Source organism: Anopheles coluzzii, chromosome 2, assembly GCF_943734685.1.
Source record: "Anopheles coluzzii chromosome 2, AcolN3, whole genome shotgun sequence".
In the NCBI taxonomy this organism is placed as follows: Eukaryota; Metazoa; Arthropoda; class Insecta; order Diptera; family Culicidae; genus Anopheles; species Anopheles coluzzii.
In genome coordinates, this window is record NC_064670.1 from 125,756,931 (window position 1) to 125,784,642 (window position 27,712).

The 27,712-nt window shown below is 41.9% G+C and overlaps 1 protein-coding gene across 11 annotated transcripts in view; it reads right to left on the reverse strand.

The window, feature by feature from the left end:
* Positions 1-134: 134 nt before the first annotated feature.
* Positions 135-27,712, reverse strand: part of LOC120950637 (uncharacterized) — a 31,483-nt gene continuing 3,905 nt past the window's right edge. Inside the window, exons 1-20 of one of the 11 annotated variants that reach the window (XM_040368837.2) lie at positions 23,633-23,754; positions 20,718-23,570; positions 19,674-20,138; positions 17,262-17,318; positions 15,134-15,598; positions 14,744-14,905; positions 14,536-14,672; positions 14,376-14,448; positions 14,233-14,268; positions 13,768-13,897; positions 13,546-13,696; positions 13,158-13,190; positions 12,465-12,523; positions 12,015-12,190; positions 7,210-11,376; positions 2,533-2,872; positions 2,343-2,457; positions 2,047-2,265; positions 1,715-1,935; positions 135-1,641 (exon numbers count right to left, since the gene is read on the reverse strand). In XM_040368837.2, the coding sequence (XP_040224771.2) occupies positions 1,473-1,641; positions 1,715-1,935; positions 2,047-2,265; positions 2,343-2,457; positions 2,533-2,872; positions 7,210-11,376; positions 12,015-12,190; positions 12,465-12,523; positions 13,158-13,190; positions 13,546-13,696; positions 13,768-13,897; positions 14,233-14,268; positions 14,376-14,448; positions 14,536-14,672; positions 14,744-14,905; positions 15,134-15,598; positions 17,262-17,318; positions 19,674-20,138; positions 20,718-23,570; positions 23,633-23,651 (10,047 nt within the window). In that variant the 5' untranslated portion in view covers positions 23,652-23,754 and the 3' untranslated portion in view covers positions 135-1,472. Of the gene's footprint in view, positions 1,642-1,714; positions 1,936-2,046; positions 2,266-2,342; positions 2,458-2,532; positions 2,873-7,209; positions 11,377-12,014; positions 12,191-12,464; positions 12,524-13,157; positions 13,191-13,545; positions 13,697-13,767; positions 13,898-14,232; positions 14,269-14,375; positions 14,449-14,535; positions 14,673-14,743; positions 14,906-15,133; positions 15,599-17,261; positions 17,319-17,561; positions 19,507-19,673; positions 20,139-20,717; positions 25,533-27,712 lie in introns of those variants that run through there. The other 10 variants (XM_040368832.2, XM_040368835.2, XM_040368836.2 and 7 more) reach the window with 10 other exon arrangements.

The window sequence follows — 27,712 nt, forward strand, 5'->3', positions numbered from 1 at the left end:
GTCTACATTTTCAATACACATTATTTAAATCTTTAGTGCATTTTACACTATTGCCAGTAAATAAGATCATAAGTAAGATAATGTTTCGGATACAATTGGGTGTTTTTTATTTAATAATATGAAAATTCGGCCAGTAGTTGTCTGGATGTTTATTGTATTATTATTAAACCACTCAAAGGAAAAGTTATACCACGTGTCATTAAAACCTATCAATAGGATTCTCTTCGACTAAAACGTGCATATCTTGCTGAACAATTGGTTAAGTATCTGATTTGGGGGAGGGTTTCTCTTTAGATGACCGTTACAAGTTGTAGCTAGTTGTTATGTTGCTAATGGTGGTATGCTGGGCATAAAGTTTAATACATCTCACTAGCTGATAACGATTAAAGTTAGTGTGTGTGTTTTTTGTTTACCAGTTTTTGATTGTACACAATGTGATCGTTTATTGAAACATGTTACGTTTAATCAGGTGTCGACTCGGTTACGATAAACATCGAAAGTGAGTTATTCTTATGTAAGAAACAACAAACACAATTTGAGTGTGTTAATGCACTGCATTATGTTATTAGGATGCGTGCATAAATGAAGGTGAGTCAGTGTTCACACGAAATTAAAATGTTCCTACTGTGCATTACAAACGGTTAAGGTATGAGATATCCAGACGAGATTTGCTTAAACTTTGTGGTGATGCTAACCCTGGTGCGCATTGTTTTGTTTGGCTTCACTAGATTTAATCAGTTGAACCGAAGGCAAGCAATATCGTTTGTTTTTTTGCGGATGGGGTAACGCTTCCGTTAGTTTTATCGAAATCTTTGTCGAAGAAAATTGAATTTGTAAGGCAATTTCAGTTTGTCAGTCCCTGTGAATCAAATCTGAGTTTTAATGGGATCGTAATTGCTTGTGGTATGAAGGCACCTCTGTTTTGCTTACGTTTTGCTACGATTGTTTGCTACGACACTAGTCCAATAATTTGTTTTGTTGCTGTTGTTTGAAAAAAGGCAAATGTGTTTTTTTCTTCTTCTTCTTCTGTTTGTTTGCATGTGGACCAAAAAGCTACAAACAACAACGGCTAATGTTCTTCTCTGTTTCTATGTTATGCTTTACAATAGTAATTAATTTGTACGCATAATCAACTCTTTCCACGTTTGGTTGTAAATGGTAGATATCACTATGACTAGCAAGCCACTACTTCGATAGAATTAGCTTTTTTTGTATGGTTGTGATTTTTTGGTATTGCTCTTTGTCGCATCACAAATGTAGGTGAATTGTTGGCAAGGGTGAGAGTTAGTTCTTATCTCGCGGTGTAGGCGGCCACTAAAACATTGCTATCGTGCTAGCCTTTAGCTGCCCTTTTGTGTGCATTGACACGGTCGTTTCGTTTCGTTCCGCGTGCATCCAGAACCATGGGTGTTCGGGCGGGGTTTGGTGATGTTGAGTTGAAGATTTTCAAAGACACATCATCATCCGCTGTCTCACATTTTGTTGACGTAGTTTCCGGGAAACGTGCCGAAGCATCCTGTGCGTGCGGACGTGCCGACATACCAACCATCGTCACATTTCTCCAAAACGTAGACTACATCCCCTTCCAGCAGCTCTAGTTCATCTGTGTTTTGTGGTTTGTAGTTATACAGAGCGCGATAGCTGTAAGCAGACGATCAGAAGCAACTGGAAACTATAGCAACGCGTCATACGGTGGTTGTGCTAATACACTTACGATATAGGTTCATTAGATGTGTCTACGTGCAAAACCTCCGTTTTCTGAATCGTTTTCGTTTCTCGTACGATACCGGGCGAGATGCGGCCGTTGGTGTGCGAGTTGTCGAAGTGCGTTGTCAGTGCCTGTGACGTTTGGCTAGTGACTCCCAGAGCGGACTGAGGGCGGCTGACAATTGGTTCGATGTCGTAGCTCTCCTCACCATCGATGTCGGTCAGTATCTGTATGTGTGTGTTTGTGTGTGTCGAACAGCGAGAGAGAGAGAGAGCATACATTTTGGTTTAAAAGGGCGAACACACAGTGAAATGAGAACACTTTTGGCAATGGCTTACCTCTACATACGATACTGGAAAGATTCCCTTTTTGCTTCCTATTTTGCCTTCGAACCAGTTGTCATCCACTCTTCTCGTGAGCGTCACCAGCTCACCCTTCAGAAGCGACAGCTCGACGGCAGTTTGTGCGGTGAAATTGAACTTAGCCCTTGCCTTACCTTCCCGAGTGGGTTTCTTGGGTAGCGGTTGCTTTACATTCACGTTGTCTCTAGTAAGAATCTGAGAAGGAGCGTAAATGCATTACATGCGGATTGATTGCTTTCCCTTAAGTTGGGATGGATGCTAACTGCACCTACCTCTATATAATTAGCTGGCAATAGGCCGACCGTGGCATTATGCTCTCCTTCGTACCAATTTTTATCGATTTGCCTTCTCAAATAAATGATATCGCCCTTGCGGAAAGACAGTTCCCTAGAAACGAGAGAGTGTTATTGTGATGCATAAACGGGCCTGTACTGAAAACGAATACAACGGTGGTGAATTTACCTTACGCTCTGTCCCTGAAAGTTGTACAACGCTCGAGCAATGGTTTTGGGCTGCTGAACGATCAGCGGTTTCGGAGACAGATCAGCGGGAAAATCGTCATACCGGTTCAGCGGGATGGGCGATTTTTGCGACGGCAAAATGTTGTCCATGTGCCGCCGGGCATTCATGTCTTCCAATTCATGTATGTACTTCCGGCGGCGTTCTTCCTGATAAACCCGTCGCATATGCTCCGCCTGCCGATAGGCAAGTTCATCGTCCGGGATCGGTTCCTTATACTCGAACCGGATCGGCGTTTTGTAATGGATGTTGACATCACTTTCGATGTAGCGGCGCGGAGACTCTGTGGGACACAAATGTGGTTGAGGTAATGTCAAAACGTGATTCTGCTTTAGCATCGCAACAGTACTCAAGTTTGGCGGGAAATGGGGACTCGATCTTGTTAAGAGGGTACGTATCATCTTGTGTATAAGGAAATAAATGGAGTGGTGAATCATCGCCGTCTATTGCTTTAAATCCTAATGTGAACAAAACCAACTGTTTCCGTTGCCGATGTGTGTGGTTGATGTTACTAGCGGCACAAGAGCCGGCAAAAGTTAAGGAATCAGTCAGTTTTGTTTTACATCACTTTCACTTGCCTCCCCACCACTATGCGAAACAGTCCGGAGGGGGATGTTAATGCTCATGCGTCGTTCCTGTATGTTGTGGAGGCATGTTGTGCAAGAAGTATCATATTTTTATTGTACCTTGACCGCTGTCGGTCCCCTTGGAAGCTTGTTTATCTGCCCTGCAACTACGATTTTATGCCCTTCCTCCTCAGGAGAAAGCGTGCAAATGCGAGTTGCGGCCTGTGGTGCAACTGACGCCACACGAGCGTCCGTGTTTGGGGAATGACCACGCGTGCAGTCCGAGCGTGCACACACGCACACCCAAACACACACTCCGTTAACATTGTTTCACAGGCTTGGTGGCTAGTAGCTATCTGTTTCGTTTTCGAGCACAACTTTGCCATGAACATAAATATGCGATTGGATAACTGCTTAATACTCGTGTATGATCATCTTTTCCGCAATTATAAAGCTGTTGAGAGCAAACCATTAGGAGTGTGGTATCGGACCCAAGTACATATAGCAGCATTGGGTAGCAGCAAAACAATAAGCAATGCCTGTGCACACTATATGCATTGTGATTCTATTAAGACGGGTGTACTAACAGTATATTTTCGTCTTCATCGTATCTTTAAGTACGTCCGAATGCAGTACATTAACATAGAGGCGTCTGCCCGCGATCGGCAGAAAAGGGCAGCTAAAAGGACGGTGTCATAAACATAATCATGGTGACCATTACTAAAAAATAAAGGCACAGCAGTAAAATAAAAGCGCATCAAAACACTACCCAAATAGCATTACATCACATGTAAGACCCTCTCGGCGTTTAACGACTTACCTCGGTCGCTTCGTCTCCTGTTTTGTTGGTTGCTTTTGATAACAAACGTAATGCGCATAATGTCTTGCCCAACTAATTTCGCGTGTGTCAATTGCCAGTAAAAATCAACACTGCTGCTGTACCTTTTCTTTCACTTTATGATTTTGTTTTTTTAAATTGATGTTGCAAAAAATGCATATCGCTGCGGATAACGCTATTGTTGTATATCGGTACACTATTCCCGTAGCTTAACCTTGTGACGGATTGTCGGTGAATGATGTTAGAAAGAGCATCGGTGAGCCTGAGACTATAACGGTACGCGGTACCGGCCGCATTGATTACGCGGGAGTGTTACGCTTCGAATAACAAAACCGCTTACTGCTTGTGATGAAAACACTTCACGCGTGTGACGGACGGCAATAGCGCATTGAGAAACGAGCACAATATATTCAATTTTTTATGCTTGTGTTATCTCTTGTTTAGTCGATGATTTTACGTCACCCATGGTAACGTATCACCATGGTACGACGATATTAGGTTGTGTATAAAGTAAGTCAGTGAGCGAACGAGCTGACATACGTGTAACATACGATTGAATTCTCCGCGAGAATGGATGAGCGATTGCGGATGGCAAATGATCTATACACTTCAGTTTGCAGTTTTGTTTAGACGTTCGAAGAAGCCCCAGCCGTTTCGTTAGCTGCATGGCAAAACGTGCTAATTTTCATTATAAACTGTTTGTTGCACACTACTAGCACATTATGCTTCGTTCAAATAACGAACCCTTTAAATTGTGTTAATTTGTCTCACTGTAACTGCAACTCGAGCTGGTTAAAACATCATTCCAAAAATCACCAATTGCACCAGATAAAAAGAGGATGGTACGAACGAACCTGCAAACATATTTGTTTAGAAGCACGTCGCGCTACTCGCACGTAAAACTGTTGTGAATCACACTCTCGAAAGCAACTGAACGAGTGACGCGACCCTTAAAGCGCGTGAACGGTGTGACCGAGAAGCGAAACCTTTGCGAAGCCACCTGTGCAAAGGCCCCAGTGCGACGCATATTTATCCCTTCCCCTTTGTACGAAGCAATCTGGCGCTCTCGTGCAGTGGCTCCCCCAGCACGCGATACCGGTAGTTTCGGTTGCATGTTGCTCGCGCATTTCTCGGTTCGCTCTCTTTTAATGTTGGGTTTTATGTGTTTGCATTCGATCGTACGCTCTTTCTCTTACTTTAGCAGTTTTGATCAATATGTCCAGATGTATGATGTATGTTTGCTTTGAAATGTGTGCAGGTAATTATGGTTTGTTCTTCGGGTACCTCTTCCATGCTCTTCAATACTTATGTCATTTAAACATTGTTTAACAGCAATGTGTAAAACACTGTTTCGGTAGAATACAGAGTTAACACAGCATAGAGCTTGTAGTAAAGGCAGATTAGTATAGCCATAGTCAACTTGGACACAATAGATGAAGCCATCATGTCTAAGCAGTTAAAAGAATCCTTTGAAATAAAGCAATTACATTGATTTCTGTATAAGCCTGTTTGGGATTGATACAACAATAGGCAGTTGCCACTTTTTGGATGAAAAATATAAAATAGATAAAATAATCAAACCCCCTTATTCCTTATTCACTTGCATACACAAGTATGTTAAAGTGTTGAATACTGAATAATCAGCTGTTGCCGTATGAAGTTTACCTCGTGCTTTACTTTCACCTTCAACAGCCCTTCTAACTTTCACCAATTAGCCCCGCAATGGGACGAAGTTGCGAGAGTACCTGCGAATCCATTAGGCAAGAAGTGCCGGGTTGAGGAGGAGCAACGCATAGTAGCTCCCCGAATCAGTTGCCAATGTCGCTGTGGCTTTGTTCGTAAATAACTTTTGTTGTTTTTGTTGTCGCAAGATATCTTGAGATGTAATTAAAATGTGTGATTCGTTGTTCGATTGCTAATAACTTGATCAAAGGTGATGAGGGCTGGGTGTGAGGGATACGGTGCGATGATGATGCCAAGATCTCAGAAACCAAACCGAGGGGGGACGTTTTTGATCAGTGCTTCCGTCTCTGGTGATGTTGCGGCTGCTGTTACTGCTGCTGCTGGCAGAAAACGGACATGACTCACCTGGGCCGTTCGTGGTGATCGCGATCGGTGATGATGAAATTAAGGTTGGAGGTGGTGGTGGTGGTGGTGGTGGTGATTGTGCTCCTTTCAGGAGGGGCGAAGGGAACGTGACGTGCGGTTCTAAAGGGATGCGCAAACGAATTGAAGAGACAATGCAGTCGAGACACGGACTAGATGGTTTGATTTTGGACGATGATCGATGAGTTTGTTTGTGGGTGCGATAGCATTTGAGTATCCTCTGAACAAGGGGTAGGATATGTTAGCAGCTGATTGGGAGAATACACCAGCTTAATGCGTAATTGAGACAGTTAAACGGTTTGTTCGAAGCATAGTACAGAGTGGCAGTTGATGATGGTAAGAAGAGTATGAGACACAGAGCAGAGGGCTTAGGTTAAGTTGGTGACTAGACATGATACGTTACAGATAGCGAGCGAAAATAAACGTAAGACGTAATTGACAACATTGAGTTTAGAGAGTAGGGCTCGAAATGTTTCCACAATTGTTAGAAGAGTAATAAACAACAGTGGTTCATATAGAGTAAGTCTACGGTTGAAGAAGTAAAAATGTAAGAAATCAATTTAAAACCTTCGAATGTAACAGATGGTTTGTCGAGCTGTCCTCTCGTCCCTGCGGTTGAGTTGCCAGTCATTAATTGTATCTTTCTCCAGAGGGCTTCAGCTTCTAAGCGGCGGTTGGACTTGGAACTTTCGCAAGCATCCTTGTGATCGCCAAATGTATCACCATTGGTGGTATAAAATTGTTTGAGACAATCTGCCCCATCGTTACTGTTACAGTCGCCGTACACCTTTCGATGTTTGGAAGACTGCCGCGGTGCAGAAGAAGAGTGCAATTGAAGCGAGTCTGGTTGATTCGAAAGGGGACGGAAAGCATTGTGGTGGCGGTGAGGACGATCCGGGCTCGGAGCCGATCCCTTGCGAACAATCAGCTTGCCCGGGGGCGATTGATTTGGTGCAGCAAGCGAGCGTGCATTATCCGTCGGCCTGGGGAATTGATGTGCAATCCACGTACCGGACAAATAGCCGGAAATGTCCTTCAACTCACGAATATCAGGCACGGAAGTGTACATCTTTCCGAGCAGCGAAAGTTCCGCTGGGGGTTCAAACTTACTTTTGAGCTTTTCAAACTCCTCACTACCAGAGGACGCGCTGCGACGTGCGCTGCCAGTTGGAGTTGGAGTAGTTCGAGACGATGCGCACGTTTCATGAGGCGCCTGGAGCACGGCGGACGTCGTTTTGGCTGACGGATGATGCTGATGATGTTGGTGGAGAGCACGCGTAGGCTTAATTTCTTGCTTAAGCGACGCTGTCTTGCTGATGACGTTTATATGCGGCATGAACCGATCATCCTTCCGAAAGGGGTTTTTTGGTATGGGTGATATTACGCGATCTTTACGTGATTTGCGGCACCGGGCACGTTCCGACTGTGCCTCGTATTTATGTGTGATACGGGAAACGTCCCCTGATTCGTGATGGCGCACGATCGTAGATGGTGTCGTTTGCTTGCTTTGGTTTTTCTTGCTGGAGTTTTCAGTGTCACGTTTCTCGTACTCGCCGAACGGTTGGCGACTTAGCTCTGAATCGCTCTGATAATGTCGTTCTGAACTTACTGCGATGTCTTCCGATTGGCGCCATATGTTCACGTCCAAACTTTCAAACTTATCTTTAATCTTTTTCACCTCACCCGTCTGTATGCAGGTAGCGTAGTCCGGGGTGGAACTTCGGGATCGAAAAGTGAAGCGTTTCGGTGACATTTTTCGCACTGAAGTACGCTTCGATTCCTGGCTGGAACTATTGGCAGTGTAGGCGGAACAGGACACCGATCGCTTTTCGCCGAAAAGATCTTTCAGATCAGTGAATGATTGGGATAGCGTTATCATTGAACCGGACGTTCCTTTAGCTGCGCTTTTCTTGCTTGCTGCTTGTTGTTTAGTCCCGGACTCATCCTCGGAGAGAGACGAATCCTCTCGGGCATGGTAAATGGTCACAGTGGGAGTGTCCTCTCCTTGCTTGTTTTCAAAATACTTGATCTTAGTTTTGATATCCTCTACAGGTACATCGTCTGCTGCAGCCTGGCACAATGTCTGACTGCGAAAAATGACCGTTTTGTTGGAGGTTTCTGAGGAGATACTTTCGGTGTCGCAGTGCGACTGTAGCCGTTCTTTACGTGCCCTATCCTCAATATTTTTGTTGGCACCCTCACTTGTTTGTTGTCGGCTTAACGGTTGTTGTGTTGATGAAGTTGTGTTTGCATCGCCCCTTTTCCTGGTGTTCTCTAACGATGAGAATATCGATGCCTCCGACGCAAGAATTGTTGGTCGAGCATTTTTTTTCTTTTTACCGATCGATGGTAGTGTATGATGCTTTTCCAAAATTTTATCCTTTAGCTCCTGGCAGAGCGATCGTGAAAGAGCAACTCGATCAAATGTTTTTGAAGGCAAGGAGTTGCTTTGAAAGGTTTGTTGATTACTCTGGGCGGATGATTTGCTGGCCAGTTTTTCGCCGGTTTTATGGTCGAGTTTAAGCGATTGCGCTCGAAGCTGGCATTGATTTACTTTATCCTGTGTGAGCACCGAGTGGCTGCGTACTTTAAGCAACGATTCCAGTCGGCTAGCTCTTTCGGGCACGTTGATAATGTATTCCTCTTGATGATGGTACATTTCGGAGGAAACGCGCGATGGCGTGGCCGGGTCCTTTGGGGTACTGTTGCTATAAATTTCACTCAGTTGGTTCTTTAGTTTTTTCATTTGCTCCGACGATAGTGTGCTGAGTAGGTTACTGCTGATAATATCCAGCGACTGGGGTTCATCTCTTTTTTCGCCTTGAGTAGAATATTTTTCTTCCAAATGGGAGGCGACATCAATGACTGATGATCCCCGCCACAGCGGTTTGTAATGGTCTTTGCGAGTTTCGAGATCACGTAGTTTTGCATCCTCAAAGTTAAGCGCCTGTTCATTCAGAATACATTTTAAATCCTCTACCGATTTTTCTCGATTGCGCAGTCCCGTATCCAGGTCGCTTCGCCAGCGTACATCTTCTGGATCGCGAGGCAAGAAAAACAGATCCTTCTCGCGCTGATCTTGTTTGAGCTTGCTCTTCAGCTGACTCAACTCACGTTCTGCTTTCTCTTGGACGCGTACACGCTTCCAGAGATCGTAGTCGATGATTTCTTCTTCTCGCATGCGCCGAGAAGGCCGTAAGTCGTTGGACGAAGATGACGTTTCGCGTTCTAGCTGTCCGAGTCGCTCGAGGCTATTGTAGAAAGTGTTCAGCTCACGAAAGCGACTTCGCGATACACTGGAATCTTGGCTGAGATTTAGTGAGTGGCTGCGGACCAGCTCATCTTTGGGTTTGTCCAAACGACCCCGCTGTCCGTTGGTACCACTCAGGCTGCGTGCTCGTATGATTTTCTTTACCTGTCCTTCTTTCCCTTTGAGATACTGGATGCGTCGACAGGAGGGCGACCGGGATATGCGTTGAGCAATTTGGCACCGTCGACCCACGATCGTTCTTGGCGTGTCTGTACCGATCAGCTCTTCCTGTATAATCGTACTAGTGGTAGTGGTGGTCGTTTTCTCTGCCGGTGGCTCACTGCGGCTGCGCTCGTGGAAGCTGTAATCTATTTCCATACGTCGCCCACGAACGTACCCAAATTGATGTTGGTCGTCTTGCTGATTATCCGTGAGTTTTATCATCGATTCGAACCGGTTTACTTGTTCGATTACGTCTCCACCAATCTGGCGTACGATTTGATATGCAGTGGATAGCTCTGAAATATCGGACCGGTCGTTGGTTTTAAATTTGGAGGATGATACGGGCTTCACTTGAGAGAGATAGTAATTAGATTGTTTGAGTGAAGGCTCCGAACGGCACGTAAGACTATTCCACATGCGGGCTTTTTCTAGTACACTTGTCGGTTTTCCATCGCCATCTGTTTCACCTTGGGGCGGATGTCCTCGAAGGAAAAGTTTCTGGAAGAAATCATCACTGCGCATACTTTCGTTACGTTGTACCATAGACTGAAGGTGTGTTTCCTGTAACACTGGTGTGGGTGATTTGGTCTTTACAGTCTTAAGTCCACGGTCTAGACTGTTGCCCAGAAATATTTTTTGAGCAGATCTCGGATGGTTTCTGTTCGGTGGTATGGTGCTTGATGGACCGTCTGAAATACGGGATCGTCGGGTCTTGGAATTGGTAGAATCGATTGAATAAGTCGAGCAAGTACGGGCGAGACTTTGATTTGAGGATGTTTTGGCTTTGAGCCCGAAAGCTTTCGATGCTTTTTGGAAGCTTGTTTTAATTGTGATGCTTGGCGTCGTGGTGCGCACTGTGGAGGATTTCCGATTGAAGGATTTCTTTAGCTGGTGATGATGTGAGCCATTCTTCTCTTCCCTCTTATACGTCGAAGCAGGAGATGAAACTCGATTAATACTTTTGTTCGAAGAATAAATGCTTGATGCGCTGCGATACGTTCCATGCGATGAGTAGCGTTTCAGTGATGACCTTTCAGGGGTTTCTACTCTGCCCACTATCGGAAGATACGAACTGCGCAAGGCTTTCTTGACTTCATTCGGAGATTTTAGTTCTGGATTGCGCAAAATGCTTGTTGAAACTGAAACAATTTTGGGTAGTTTTTCCTCGATGCGTTTCTTTTCTTCCGCGAACGTACGCTCCTTCGAGATGCCTCTACCGAATGCCACCGGACTTTGACTCGCCTTTCGCTGCTGTCCGGTGGGGCTGCTCGAGCTTGTCCGATACGAGCCAGCGGTATAGCGTTTGGAAGCTACTCGTGTACTGTTTTCTTGATTTTTTTCCTCTTTCATCAGCGACGCGGATGTTACAATCGAAGAGCTCGAAGTAGCACCCCCGTAGAATAAGGGTCCCGCCGATTTTGAACGGAATTTTGATGGTTGTTTCATTCCAGACGATGACGACGTTGTGGTGGTGGTTCGTTCGAGCATCGTACGTCTATTGAATGTGTTTGTTTTGACCTGCGACATGATTTTTAACGTTGAGTTGCTGCGCGAAGACTTTCGGCTCGGCGGTGCGGGTGGTACGAACGTGCGGTACTCTTTCGGAAAAGGTCCAAACATGTCCAGCGGTCGGTGAATGTTTGTAATAGGATAACAGGCAATGGTCTCCCGATGGCGGAATGGATTGGTACTGCCGTCAGCGGACATGGCCAGTTTTCCGGCATTTGCGCCGTTGGATTGGCTGCCAGTCATACTTTCCTTGATTTCCACCATCAAATCCGACTCGATCTGTTCTTCACTGTGATCTGTTTGGAAACATGGGTTACGGTAGACCGATCCACGGAACCCGGGAGAGATAACTCAATGAAAATCGGTTCGTTTATACAATAGATTGGTGCAACTTTCGGCAGGTGTGCGTAGGATCAATTCTATAATCAGCAGCAGTGCTCTTGCCACACTCACACTTTTGTGTTCCACGCGATGCTGGTTGAACCGTTTGCTAAACTGGTACATTTTTCATGTGCATCAAACTGTGTTGTAAAAATGGTCACACATTAACTTTAAAGTAATATATTTATTTTGCGTTAAAAATAGGTGCCTTTGCTTGTTGGTAAATTTACTCCATTTGTACTAACGTACCCACCATCACCAATATTGTGTTGTAAAGTAGAAGAAGTAATACTCTAAAATCCCTCCACCGTCACCCTAAACCCGATCCGTCCTTGATGTAGTCTAATTATTGCACACATTTAAGACAATGTGAGACCCGCATGAAAAATAAGCCAACAGCTTGGTCATGAGATTGTTATCTAGTATCAGTGTTAGTGAGTACTTGAAGACGAGGTGAATGAATAGATCGGGAAATATTAATGGTAGTTTTGAAAAGTGACATGTATGGTGGTGTGGTAGGGTGCTATAGTAGATCAATAGCATGACGACTTACCTTTTGGCCTTTCTGGAGCAGGTTTCCGAAACCCTTGTAGTGGGACTTCGCCCCCAGCTTGCATGTTTTTATAGTATTGCTTTTGCTCTACTGGACTCAATGCAGCACTGGCGGGAGGATCTCGTTTACGAAAGACCAGCGTAGAATCACTCTCGTACCCTTGTTCCTTCAGTGCTCTGAAATGATTGAATAGATGTAGGGATCTTAGGTTAATATGCTTGGAAAACCTAGATAAGATTTACCGAACCGAGAAGAATGTTGCATTAAATCAAATTAAATACTATGATCGATCATATACCCTTTTCGCTCTCCCTAATCGGGTTTTGCTTCGTGTACCTTAACACAATCACGGTTACTTACTGGTGGTCGGCTACCTCGTTGCGTTATGTGACAACAATATGTATTTAATTCCAAATTCTGTTTAACATGGGCTATCGGATGCACTCTTACCTTGATAAGTTCCCTTCAGTGTATGTCTTGCTAGTCGTCAGTTTCTGATGCTCTAATTGCTGCAAAATACATAAAATCGAGCGTTATTATGTTGGTAGTGCCTGCAGAAGAACAATTCAAGGAGTGTTATTGGACAGAAATCCTAAGCTGGCTGATAGTCTGAAGGATTAGTTGCGCCGTAAAGGATAAAATAAACTATAGCAATTTGAAGCAGCAAAAGTGTCTTATTGTATGAACGGTCCCAATTTTATATGTTCACTTGTAGACAAATATTTATTTTGAAGAAATGTTTCATTGGCTATTGTGAGTATTAAACTTTGAGTAGTATAGGGCGTGTTAGAAAAATGGTATCTATTATTTACACATACATGATGCGGTGCGGTTTTGCGGTGGTGTTAGGTTTGCTAGTTGTATTTTATTTTGTACAAGCGAATAAATTCAATCGTGTTAAAGAATCAGATACACATGAGCTATGTGACCTAGTTTTGCATGATTACATACACATCACATGTTAGCACAAATTAAATCCCATAGGAGACGGAAAAGCACCGATCGATTCTTGGATCATCCTAAGTGCAGTAAAAATACGAGCCTTCTACGTGTAAGTTTTAAAAAGTAAGCAAAACATTGATAATCAACCCAAAATAATGCGTAAAACGTAGATTAAAGATCAAATTTGAAGAAGATCCGTACCCCGTTAAAAATGTCCATTACTTCATCCCACCACTGTGTTTTGTATGGTGAGCGCATACATTTTACACACGTGATTACACAATAATAGGGGTGGAAGATCGTTAACAGTGGGAATGTCATTCGTGAAATGAGAAGAGTAAAATAATCGAATAGATTAACCGTGTGGCAGGAACATACATAGTGGAAATTGATTCAGCATTTTTAGCTGGTGTTATAGTAGAACAATGTGTCGCCTTTTTACAGTCGCTATGCTCATAAGTTGCTGCAAGTGATCAGTGAATTGTTTATAATTATTTAGTTTATGGTAGCGAGTACGATTGCAATTGCAAGTTGTAAGATTGCTCCTTTTTTGTAACCAATTCCATCCGTATGCTGCATGCAACATTACCTCTTTGGATTCTTTTTCCGAGATTGACGAGCGGCCCGGAATGTAATCTTCAATTTTTCCTGGCTGATTTTTATAGGAAGAATGTACCGACTTTATCGACTGTTGGTGGTACTGTTGAGGTGTTGTGGGTTTGTTCTGCAGTGTGTTAAACCTGTTAACAGATGGGCATAGATAGTATCATGGGAGAGTATCGAGTAATAAACAAATGTCTGTTTTACTTACTTGCTGTAGCTAGTCGAACTTAGCCCGATCGGTGTTCGTCTACGATCGAGTGTGCTATACTTGACGGTGTAGTCCGAATCGTAGTTTGGTTCCGGCTCCGACTGATAGCCGCTAGATTTGTAAGGATATCCTAAAACCATATTTGAAACGATTAAGAACAGTGATACACTACCAGAACTAGCTAAGTATATAGCTAAAGCAAACTGGCACAAACACGTGCTCCCATGTAAAACGTTGGTTTAAGTGCAAAATGTTGTTACGTGTTGTAAAAAATTGCTATGTCTGATAAGATGTTACGGGGGTACCCAGATATAATTTTATATAACTTGATAATAATGATATCAATATGATAAAACGGGTGCAAAATGTATGACAAAAGGAGACGAGCAAATGGCGCATATGTAATCTTATGGTTAGGATTAAAGTAAATCGGTAGAAACTGAAGATAAATCAGACTCTTATCACCTCTGCGAGTTTTGTATCGAACGGTAACATAATCGGCTGAAAAGGGAAAAATGCGTGGTGTAAAAAGTATAGAAATATGCACTGTTTATTTGTTTTTGTTCGATTCTTTGTTTCAATAAACAAAGCAGACCCCAATTACTCACCATCATCCTGGGTTTTGTGCAGCGTTTGGTACATTTGTTTATACCATTTGTCTCGATTGCCTTCATCAATTTCCTAAAAGCAAGTTAGGTCGTTTTACTCATTTTGAAACTTCTGTTGTTTGATTGATTGAAGATCATTTCACTATGCTTTGAAACTTACTGATCGTAACGTGAGTGGCATTCCTTCCCTGGTAATAGGGCCGATGCCATCAACCTTGTGAGCTGTCTGTTGCATCTTGCGATCCTGGGAATAATTGTTATCTTGCAAAGATGTGCTAGCTTTTTCCGATCTTTGTCCTATTGAACATTGAGGACAGAAATTAGTTTACAAATACTTTTACGGCTTCCATTTTGATGCAAGTACTGACCTACTAAAGGCTTTTGATTAGCTGTAGGATTTATGATGCCCGCGCTACTCTGTCGAGAGGAGTTCGTCATTAAAGACGATGAGGTGCGAATAATACTAGTATTTGAGCCTTTCTGCTGGCTCTCTGATGTTTCAGATGCTTTTATAGTCGCTGTTTTTCCATCTAGATATGAAACTTATTGGTTAGTCGTTAGTCAACACACTTGGTGCGGATATTGATAAAGCAATGTATTGTGCCTAAATGTTATTACCCGTTTGCCCGCACACTCAACTGTAGAATGCAGATCAAACAATAACCGTAAGATCTGGAGAGAATTGTGCTACCAAACCGGTGAGATGATTGCACTCTTGCATAGGTTCGCTTCGCAAATTTTAATAGAACATTTCTTACCTTTCGATTTAAGAAGTGTATTTATCGTTGGGTCATGTGAGATGGTAGATTTTTGCTGGGGTGGAAATCGTACTTGAGTAACCTGACCTTGTGAGGTTGTGGATGCGCTTGCCGAGCGTACAGGTGCCCCAAGTGTTGGGTTTGAGGCGGAGTTTTGAATTGGGTAAGGTTTGAAGTTGTCTGAAATGGGCAGTGGGGGATTGTAGCCGGGCTGGTTCCAGGGGGGCGCTACCACGGTCGAAGGATCAGCCGGACTTGGGGTTAAAGTTCTCCGTGTTGGTTTCGGCGATTCAAACCCGATTGGACGGAATTCGCGACGTTCCGTTGCGGGTGATGGGGGCGCGCTGCGTGGTGTCCAAACGGGAGATTGTTGTGATGTGTTAGACTTATTCTTGGATGACGATCGTTCGGCAAGTTCTTCCTTGGTTAGGACTTCTGTAGATCGATTGAAGGGGGACCACACGCCTGAAATATTCAATCTCAAATGAGTTATGATAGTTTTCAACAAAACTTCAGAAATGTACATAGCAAGTACACATATAAACGCAACAATGATTTAAATATAACAACAAGATCAGTATCAAAGCATATTCGTGGCATATAATACAATAAGCCAGATAATACACGTTAGCTAGAAGTATTTATATTATTTTATTGGGTTTTATGTATGATTTGTGTAAATGTTGTCGTTTAATAATTATGGAATAAGCGATTGATATAAAAAAATTCTCCTTTAAAAACAGTAGAACAGTAGAAACAGAAGCAAAACAGTAGAATGGTTTAAAATAATCAATCGAACTGCACCAATATTAGACCATTTCAGCAAGCCTTTCGATTACAATGTTTTTGTAGTTGAACACAAAATCGCGCGTGATTTATGAGTATAAAGCAATATATTTCAGAACTTTTGATTTAATCTTTATCAGCACTGTTAACACATTTCCTTAATCGTATCTCAATGAGCAAGGACATATTTGAAAAAAAAAAAAAAATTTTTTTGTGAGTTTTTCTTCTATCGTCGTTCATCGTTTTCCATCCGCAGCGAATACAATGTACAACCATGTGGGCGTGATTCAGAGGATATTATTCCCACGTCTGCTTTCAGACGGAGGTTGGTCAGACTTGCGTCCCACGATTGTGGTTTGCTTATGGTAAACCGTGTGGCATTATAAAATTAGGACTGCGCGCTAGGATGGATACAAGTTTTATTTATAAATTCGTCATTTTTCGACAAACCAGATCTGAATTGGAGCGACGACTTTTTTTTTCTATGTGGAATGAGCATGAATGAGTTGGAAATAAATATGCATTATTGTTTATGTACACCACAAACATAAATATATTGTTTGAATATTTATAATTAATTTGAAACCATGCGTGTATAGTTGTATATCAACAAATATATCTACAATTTTGAGTCGCCTGAACCATGATTACATTCAACACTGTTATCAATCGCAAATTCTCTTCAGTATGTCTTGTGTTCGAAATTTGTTCGTAACTAAATCATAATTACGTAACAAGAAAAAAAAACAAAGCATAAAAAAATGCGTATTACATTATCTAGAAGACTCATGTGCCTTGAACCTGTATGTGAACTGTATGGAACACTTCCATAAGTACAGACAGAAAAAATGAACTAGCTGTAAACATCTGGACTCAATTTTTAGCATTTACCCTCGCAACTGAACGGCAAGAGTTTGCGAGAGCACGACAGCACATCGATGGGTGTTGATTTGTTGAGGTTTTTCATTTTCAATTGTAAACATTCGTGTTGGATTACACTGCCTGAGACTTTAAATTACATCATTAGGCACGAGAAAAGACGATGAACTAACCACTGCCAGTATCGTAAGTCTTTGATATGCGATCGGGCTATGAATGCTTGTATGAATGTATGCTTGTTTTGTGTAAAAATAGCGTACATTACGTGTTAAAATGATTAAAAATTCTGATATGTATCACGATCTTAACATCTTATTTTATGTTTTTTTTTAAAATACGTATAAATTAACACTAAATCAAATTAGGATATCTTTAGGAATATAAGTTTTACAAAAAATCTTAACAAAAAAAAGTCCTTGAACTTTGTGTATCTTAGGTTATGCATTCATACAACCTCACTTACCTAGGCTAGATGTTTTTGCCTTAAATTTAGGGCCAATTGTTAACGTTGTTCCGCTCTCTGCAATCATATCGACCACCATGTAATAGCTATAGTATATGCTAATGTCTGTTTAGTTTCGCAACGTATAAAATTAAACGTTTATGATGGTTTATGATGTACAAAACAACTATCGCTACTGATTTAGATGTATTTGTGCGCTAAACAGATTGTCCCTAGGATTAAGCCAAATATGTTTTTTCCAATAAGAATCTTCCCAAGGAAGACTATGCATGAAATTGAAAGACAAACTCGACTACTAACCCTGACCCATATTCGACGTCTTAACGATCTTGAATGGATCTTCAACTTCGTTTGGGTAGTCTGCCGCACGAGTGTGTATGTTTACGTTATATCGCAAGCCGATCGCAATTCGTCAATTCAACTTTAATACGTTGGCTTTAAGTTTGCAACATAACAACGACATTATAGATACACAAATGTAATGATCAGTTTCAAAAACAAAAAAAGAGAAAAAGAGAACTAGAGTGAAGGTGAGAGAGCAGGAATATACACTGGATCATACACACGACACGCATTCACTTGGCACATATGTAGATGTCACTTAACACGATGTGATCGATGTACTAATGAGTGCTGTTTTCATTTAAAAAAATTAAGATCAAGTATGTGTATAATAATGCACTGTAGAATTCACGTGGTGCCTTTCACTGTGATTAACAATACGAAAGCAATCACTATTATTGTTGCCGTGTAATGAACAAATTCACTGCCGTAATCAAATCGTATCTATCTATTGCAATCAGTATGCAAGTATGCAAGTTTTTATATTGAAACTACATCCTATGCATAAATTGGCACAACATGGTGATGGCGGATTTTCTCATTTCATCTCACGCCAAATAACACGATTACACTGATCTTTCAGCAAAAGATTTGAAAATTTACAAAAAATGACTGTTCGGTTGGACTCTTTTTCTCAGACTACGCGCGAAGAACCATCGCCCGCGTCGATCGTTTAGAACGAGTTTTCTCTCGCTGCTGTCGTCCGGCACAACATTTTCTTTTCTCCGTTTTAAGTATAACCCTGCGTTGGTGTGTGTATGCATACTGACCATGCGCACTTGGTATTGCTGAGTGCACAACGGTTATAGCTTTCGTCTACTCAGTTGGACCGAAGCCAATAGTTTACAAAAAAAAGATACTTTCTTCCTATCTAATTGTGAAGAATCATCTCTGTTCTCTTGATCCGTTCAACTGGCGTGGTATAGGGTTTGAAAAAGGTGTATTCGTTATAACGGTATTAGAGTAGCTCTTGTTTACCATTTTTTCACGCCGTCACTCGTCCGTACGCCGTCACTCGTATCGTAATATGTGAGCGTATATTTGCGATCAATGGCTAAAAATAATAATGTCTACGTACCGCGCTCTACCTTTGCTTTCTACCGTCTACTTTAGAGTCTGCGTCTCATCATCAGTTCGGTATCGGATAAGATTGATACTCTGCACTGCACACTCACGTTCATCGTATGCCGCTTAAACTACTACGTCAATGTTTTGAATGGCTTGATCCAATTGATCAGTGGAAAAGGTGGTTGCTCCAAGAAGATAAATACAAAAATCACACATCATTCGTCTTTCTCACTGTTATGGTTATTACAGTAAGAATATTACAGGTTCGAAACTTAATAGTAAAGTATTGCCGTTTGATTTAACATGTGTGTTATCTGGTCTTAGTGCATTGGTTTGACAATTATCCTAATAATCCAAATTCAACTATGCAGATACAGATGATTGAACTTTCGGAACTTTTGCACTCCCATCAATTGACTGCATCATTAAGCAGTCAATCTCATCACATCGATGAAGCACAACAAATGTTGTTGTGGTAGCACATGATAAACAAAACCAAACAAATGGTGAATGTAAAGTATTTTCTCAAAGGCTAAAAGAACATATCGTTACAACAGTTATCATGGCTTAGTGAGTGTTATAATCGTCGCGTTAAAGATGTTAGACTGTTGAGAAATCAGGATTATGTTACCTCTTAACACAAACTGTACACGCAATTACGAAGCAGCAAACAGCAACAGTACAAAGTTACATAATAAATCCTTGAATTTTACATAACACAAGCATTGTTTAAATGCATCAGTAAATCAACATCATCAGGTATTAGTCGGGGAAGACAACAGGGCATCAAATGCGTATAAGGATACAGTTCCTTACAAATGCAAATCATTAGCGGGGGAGAAAAAGGACAAACATTAAACATACCGCGCGAAAATAAGAAATCTTTAGCAAGCACTAGTGCGTGATCAATCTCATGCAGCAAGTCGGCTCCCGAGAAAGAACCATTATCAGCATTAACAGCATCACAATAAACTTGTCCATAGATACCATTGTTGGTCGTACCGGGTTTTGGCTGCGATTCGTCCAATGACGCAGAACTGTTGTAGGGTTTTCGCTGGGTAATCGTATTAACACTACTATCAATAGAGTTTTTTCTAATACGCTGTTCGAACTGTTGGCACTTGTCACTGACGCTAACTATCGGTTCGGAAGTTGCTTCATCTTTTTGTGCCGAAACAATACCGTTGTTATCGGCATGTTCTCGTTGGTAAGTAGAGGCACCTTTTAAAGGTTGTGCTGCAGTTGTGGAACCAATACTTTGCTGCTGCTTTTCCTGGTGTGTAGCAATGAGTGCCGCTACATTAACCTTGATTTCGGTAGAATTATTATCTTCCAAATGTGATTCATTGTCGTGATTTGATGGGTCTCCTGCACGGGCTTTTCCCGGTGCATCATTGGGTTTGTTTCGTGATACAAATGATATTTTAGACGTTGCGAGAGGAATTCGTGACGGCGAAAAGTTTCTCACTAGTGGAACGCATAAAGTTGGAAAAGAAAAATAGAAACAATAAAAACCTCATTTTATAGAAAATCAACGTGTAGAGTTTACTTTGACTTTGTTTAAAACATGAGTTTGGAAATAATACAACATAGTCGGTGCACAGATATGGAATGTTGTAGGATTTAAATCGCACTAATTATTTATTGTGATTATTTTACAGTCATTCACAGTTTCTGTCATTGTTTTTAGGGAATCATTGGGAACAAAGCATTTTTATATCGTATGATAAGGACCAGTCTTCACGCACAAAACAATTTAATGAGTATTTTATGTATGGAAAGTACAACAAAAAATGGATTGTTATATGTCTATAAAAGCCGTTCACAAAAAAGGTTACAAATTTCAAACACAAAGTTAAACATATTGCAGAACGCTTGTGGAAAAAGGATATTATGAAACGGAAGACATTGCTGATCATTTGCGGAAAGAGGGTGATATGAGACGGACGACACTCCACACAACTATCCCAACGGTGATTGGGACTAGAACGGACATCCAGGACCTACTTGCGCTGTTAGTTTGATCCCGTCGTTCCGCAGACTCACCGGTATGAGTAGGTTGTTGTTTTGTCGAAACGTTGATGTTGGGCGTAGTCGTAGATTCAAAGTGCTGCCTGTCGGCGATCGCTTCGCGTTGACGGATTTCTCTAAACTCTTTAAACTCTGCTTCGATGTTTTTCCGGCTTGCTGTAGGTGTCGATGGTGCGCTGGCAAATCCACCGCCGCGTAATTTGATGACGTGGTTTGCTTCTTCAGCTGCGGCCTGCGATGCCATTAATTCTCGCACACGATCTTTGACTTTTTTGGTGAACGTTTCTTCGCTATTTGTTGCGGGTTCAGTTAAAGTGTTAGGTGGTGGTGGAGGTGGAGGAATTGGTCCAAGGCCGGATGCAACGGTAGCATTATTTGCGCGATGGTTATTGATGAATGATCTTTGCAGATCATGTTGTTCAAGTTGATCAATCGTATTAAGACTGTCATCTTTTTGTCGATTGTCAGAACCAGTACCAACCCCTGTGCTTATCATCATCGTATTATTGATATTGGCAACGCTAGATCTTTCTATAGCAAAATCCCTCTGTTTTGAGACAAAATATTTTCTGCCGGGCTCAGCATTCCTTGGTGGATTGGACTCATGGGAGGGTACTGTGATTTGTTGCAGCTCTCTTTCAAATCTGGCCGTTTCTATTTCCAGTTTGCGAAATTCTTCCTGTAATTCAGCATCTTTTAAGAAACTGATCTCTGTACGCATATCGGCTACCTTTACTTCCTTCGGTTGGTGCGGTGAGGTGGAGGAATCATTTGCAATTTCTAACGGTTCTGCACACCGGTTTGGAAATTTTGATTGATCTTTGTGCACAGTTTTATGCTGGCTTACAAATATGTGTGTTCCAGTCGTATTGGTACTCCCATTAGTAACTGTTTCATAACTAGTATTTTGTGAATTTGAGGGCAACCGAACAATAGTTTCTTCATAACTGGCACATGAATTCTGTCCACCGTGATCTACATCGCTCTGTTCTATTTTTGGTTCACGGTCGATGTTGCTCCCATGGGCCGCTTGGTTTCGTGTCAAATCAGCTACCGTGCAACCACTCTGGGCATGGATTGCCGGGGAAACTTTGCAGAGTTTTTCTGCGTTTTCTTGATGATGTCTTTCCGATGAGCTCGCGGTGCTTCCTTGGTCTTGTATTAATTTGAATAAAACACTTTGATCATCGCACGAAGCGCTTTTCAAAATTGTCTGCCGCTCAGGTGATGCTACTGCATCGACACAATCTTCCGTACTAGTTTGATTAGCATTTGCATGATCACTTTTACTATGATGACCGCTACTATGAGTTTGAGCATTTTGCCCAATGGTAGAAGATCCGGTCGAATTCGACGAGAGCGCCTCTACGGTCAGCGGAACTAACTGTGCAAGGGGTGGTGTGTCAGATCTGTTGATTTCTGCTGAATCGGCCGAAAGTTGACCCAGATTAGTCACGTTTGCCTTTTCGTGTACCGGAGGTGGAGGCAACGGGATTGCCGGTTTTGCCACCACTCGCGGCGCAGGAATGGGTTGCGGTGTAGGTGTCTTAACAGTTTGATTTTCCTTTTTCACAACAGTTTCAACAGTAGAGTCTGCCTCCGAGGGGTACATGTTTTTCTCGATTAGCGATGGTGTTTCCTCGTCCCGAACACAATGATTCACCGTAGAATCGATGCCGAACTTTGATGCACGATCACGATCGATCACTGAGAATGGCGGATCCTTCAAAGCCGTAATGGCATTGTGATTATTACCGAGGACAGCCGATGCGCGATCACGATCAACGACTACTACAGAGGAGCTACTAACCCCGAGCGATGACCAATTTTCAGTTGCTACGGTTGTATCGGATGCTCCGCTCTTTAGAGTATTTCTATACTCGCTCATCTCCTTCGCTACGTTATGGACCTGCCGGTTGGCTCTCTCAGCATTGTGAAGCTCACACAGATCATCACGAACGCCACCACTTAACGTAGAATCATTAAGAATAGCGTCTTCATACTCGCGCATTTGGTTTGGCTGAAAATTGCTAGCCTGCGCATGCGTTGCAGAATCTCCACTGTGGTTGAGAATGTCGTACTGTAAACACTGATCTCCTGAAATCGCAAGATTTTGCGTACAGTCATTTGCCTTACAAATATGCGGATCAGTTGGTTCGTCGGCATCTATATGATCGATAAATTCTTCAAAACTGGGTGTATCGACAAGTTTTAGTTCAAGGTGTGCAGGTGTTTTCTCCCAATTGTCCGCGTCTAAATCGCTAAGATCATCCAGACTGCTTGAGTTTGAACCGATATTGATTACTTCAGCCTGCATCATTTCATTATTGACCGTTTCCGTGGTGCAAATGCTTCTGTACTCAACTGGTGCCATGTCGCTCTCCTTGGTGTCTACTAACATACACGTTGTTGCAACCTGATGCTCTTTTTGTTGAAATCGAGTTGAAGCGCCCTGGCGCGGAATATCACGTCGCCGCTTTCTCCGTTGATGGTGTTTTATAAACTCGCGCAGTACATTTGCCGGACTGAATTTGGTTGTTACGTGCGCAACAGTGTTTTCGTCTCCACCTGCTTCATCAACTAAATTATTCACAGGCGCTAGTTGAACTGTGTGATCGTTTGCCGGTAAAATGTGTGAATATTCACTGTCACTGCATTCGCTGGTTTCTTCTTCTCGTATCACTTCTAGCCGCGAAGGGTGTGTTGAGAGACGAATAAAATTATCACCGGCTGGATCATGACTGTCCTCGTACTGTTGGAAGATTGTAGATGGGTTTCTTTCCCTATCTGCAACGGCACCGTTATCGTTGTCGTCGTCGTAAACATCCTCGAGCTCTTCGATTATTATCGATGGATGGCGATAATCACCTGCAACAGTGGACATTCCGTTTAGGCACTCTTGTTTTGAGGAAGGCGAATCCACCCTATACTCGGGGCTATGCTCTCCATCCGGTTGTTGATCCATGTTCTGGTGGCTGTGTACCAAATCAGCTGTTCTATTCGCCTTCACCGCTGATGTTGATCCATAGTCGCTACTCGATTGACTACCTCGGTTGCCACTGATACACGAACTACACCTCATGTTTTCCGATTCAAAATGACACTTCTTCTTACTCACACGATCGCATTCTGCACTCGCATACAGCCATGCGCGTAAGTGCTATCGTATGTATACCCTATCGTATCCGCGACTTAACCAACACACGATCGTTCACAAATCTACCACCACATAGGTTTGGCAGTGTGTTTTGCCGACACTCATTATCAATGTCACTACCGTGAATGCAAGAACGCCGCGAAACGTACCGAACAGACGTAAATGGTGTTGGCCATAGAGTTAGTTAGGCTGTCGGATTAGTAACAGATGCTACAAGCTACGATTTTGAAAATTGCACATTGTTTTCACTAACACCATTATTCGATTAGCATCGTTGATATTGTTGATATACCAATGGCATCAAACCAAACGTGCCTTTGCATACACTCCCAAAATAGCGAGCCATCGCAATATTCTTTTCGTTCACGGTATAGAATCGTACATATGCTTATGGCAATCACTACGCACAACAGTTTCAGACATAAAATCCCAACGCAGTTTTCCGGCACTCCTATTTGGTTCTAGCGCTTACGTAGGGACGTGAATTGAATGCAAAAGAGGTAATTTGGCACTCAACCAATCTAACACGGCAATGGAATGTGTCTCGGCTCGTTTTCATAAAACACCACGCGCAGTCAGTTCTAACAGAGGATCACTATGCGACTCACTTTATATTTTCCTTGCGTCTCTGTACTGATATCTGGACCGTGCCACTGTGTTCTAGCGTTTGAACAGCTGATCGAAAAATTCAAAACTGTGTTAAGTGTATGATCATGATTATTTGTTTAAACAGATATTTACTGTACGCTTGCTACGTAAATTCGTCTATTGCGCTCACGTGCTTTAAGCAACGATAGAAAAACACACATAGACTGATTATGGCACTACCACAGCTTTCTCATTTCACTTCAGCAAACAACGAACGGTGTTGAAATGTATAATTTCACTTTTAAACAGTATCGTGCCTGACGCCGGCTAAAACTAAGAGAATGCTGCCGAATCTTGGCAAACGCAAACGTCGAGTGTTTATGTCCCGTGTGCACTCTGCAGCCATCTGATTTGGATAGGCCGTTTTCGAGTGAATGAGAAATGGAGCGATAGAATGCTAAAGGGGTGTTTTTTCTCGTTTCAAATTTCCTTTTTTGATGCATATTGCCATCGCACCACCGCGAAAAGATTGGCTCTTCTGTGCAATGGAACGCAAGATGGGATGACGTATGTGTTTTTTTAGCTGCTTCCCTCGCGCTTGATTTGCTCAAACTCAGTTTGTGGAGGCACGTTGTTTTATAGAAATTTTGTTAGCACGTATTTTATTAAATCAAAACAGCACTACTTTTAAAAGGAACTATGTGGCCAAGAAAAATATACACATTCACAGGGACTTTGCGGTTCGGAGCTTAACTTTTTTCATCAACAAATAGGCCTGGGTCTGCCTTTTTCACTGTTGAAAACTTCGCTTAGAATATACAAGTTTACCCATTTCAGGCTGTTATCAAAATTACTGATAAGGGTTTACACCGTTTCACTGACACTCATACGTTCATTGGATGTGCGTTTCTCTCCAACGTTGGAGAATAGAACGGGAATTATAAAGTTGACCAGCAATGCCGGGACACGTTTTCACAATACATCTAAGCAGAGGTAACACAGTGTGGCGTGTAGGTTTGATAAGAGGTGTAAGTCGCAATCATTATAGTATACTATAACAGATGCTCATATTTCTGTTTAACATCAACAATGACGTTCTTCCCATGCACAAACAATCTGGCTTCTAAATTTACCACAAGTGGATTGAGATAGTTAAAATTGGGAATTTGAAGTGCATAACAGCTTGAAATCTATTATCTCAGTGTATGTTATGTTACCATCTGGCATTGAGCCATGCTTCGAAAGTGTTTTATCTAGTATTTAGAAATAATAATCATATTCGTTTGGAATCTATTATGTCCGATCGCTTAAGAATAGTTTGCATGACTTAAGTGACGCTAGTGCTTTTTATTTAGTTATTCGCGAACTACTAAATCAAAGTTATTTACAAACTACACATACCTGAATGAAATTTCTCCAAAGATTTCGTGTGTTGAATATTAAGTTCTGGACTGTTTAATGGAGTACCTGAAACAAGTTATAAATCTTGCTTTGAGCATCTGTTATACAAACAAAGCACATATTAATGCCACATATTAAATTAAAGCATTTGGCATTTCACCCAGAGCGTACTGATTTCGCAAATTTTAAGATTGGGTTTATCACGAGAGTACCGCTTTGCAGTGTCAAAGATTGGTTTTATATAGCCTACATTTAGGCGTATATGCTACACGAACGGTAAGATGATTTCTAATATTTTTGTAGAATCGGTTTCATAGCATACCGATATCATATCTATAAGGTTGATGCAATTTAGAAATTATTTCATACTTCTATTAAGAAGAAATTATTGACCAAATGTGAACTGAACCACTGTATTATGTTAAACATTGCAGTTATCAACCCCAACGAATCCTAAAAAATGCCCATTTTCGTTTTTTTGTCAATCACAACTCAGCAAAGTTTTTCACATCACCATTCGCCGACTTAGCAACGGAATGCCGTTCGCTGTTGATTACTGCTAGAGAAGCTTGAAGATTCAATTGTTGAGAACCTGTCAACAGCTCTCCGAACATGCATAATTAATTTACAACGGCAAATTTAAACTTATGCTTAACGATCTGTCCATTGTATTGCTATGTCCAATGCGTCGGACGTCTCATATGACATCATATCAGAAGATTTTGTTTACACACTAACACACTGATGACTGAATTTCAAAATAAAACTCAAATATCTATCCCTCCTCCACGATTCGTATCCCTCTAATTCGCTATGCAATTTCATACACGGGGAGTTAATGAAACACGAACACACACTGCTTCTTGCTATTCACAATTCTTACTCACGGCTCACTAGCTTTTGTAGAACTTTTCGTTCCATTATTCACAAATGACATTTGTTGACGATCATTACATGCTCACTAGCGCCGAACAGTAAATTACTGATTTGTGTTGGCCTTGTGCACCTGTTCATGCTTTTGTGGTTGGTTCACAATCGTAAACTTGTCCTGATACTTGTTTCATAATCTATACACATACCATGTATGATCACTGTTTCATAATTGCAAATCCAATAACATCATCTTTTATCCGTGATTGGTTTAGATTTCCCGATACATATCTAGTCGGGTATGGAATTCTGTATTTGATCATGCTTGGTAGTAGTGGTTTCAGGAGACCGCAAAATGGTAAAGGTAACGCTGTCCACCGCACGTAAACCGGCATCGATAACGTTTTCGACCTCTCTTCCTTATGAATTATACATTCTTAAACGAACTGTTTGGTTGTATGCTAATATGCAAATTAGTTTAAATAATTCAAGTTTTAAATATTCCTGTTTTGTGCGATATTTCTCCAGGTTACTGTTAATATATATCAACTCTCGCGGTTCCATGATTGTGTACATTGCAGCACGAATGGAGTAAAAACACATTTAAAATCGATCAAGTTAGTCCATTTTTCAATTATAGAAGCATAGACAATTACAAATACAACAACCAACCGTAGAGAGTCTGTGCCACTAACTATTCTGCTACGTGGTAAAACTACATTAGTGACCCTGTATACACGGTAGACTCGGTGATCGGGTCGTTTCGCAAAAGAAGATGAACAAGAACTACCTAGTATGGTCGTGCCGGAAACGATGAGATCTGTGTTTCACGATGCTGTGAATCAGCCTTGCTCGAGTATGTACGATCGTAGAAACACTGTGAGAACGAAACACAGCCGTGTATGCAAAACCAGAGTAAATGTGTATTCTGGAATGCTCAGCTCCGTTAATCACAGCAAATAGTTCGGTAGGAGCTATGGATTACTATGCATGC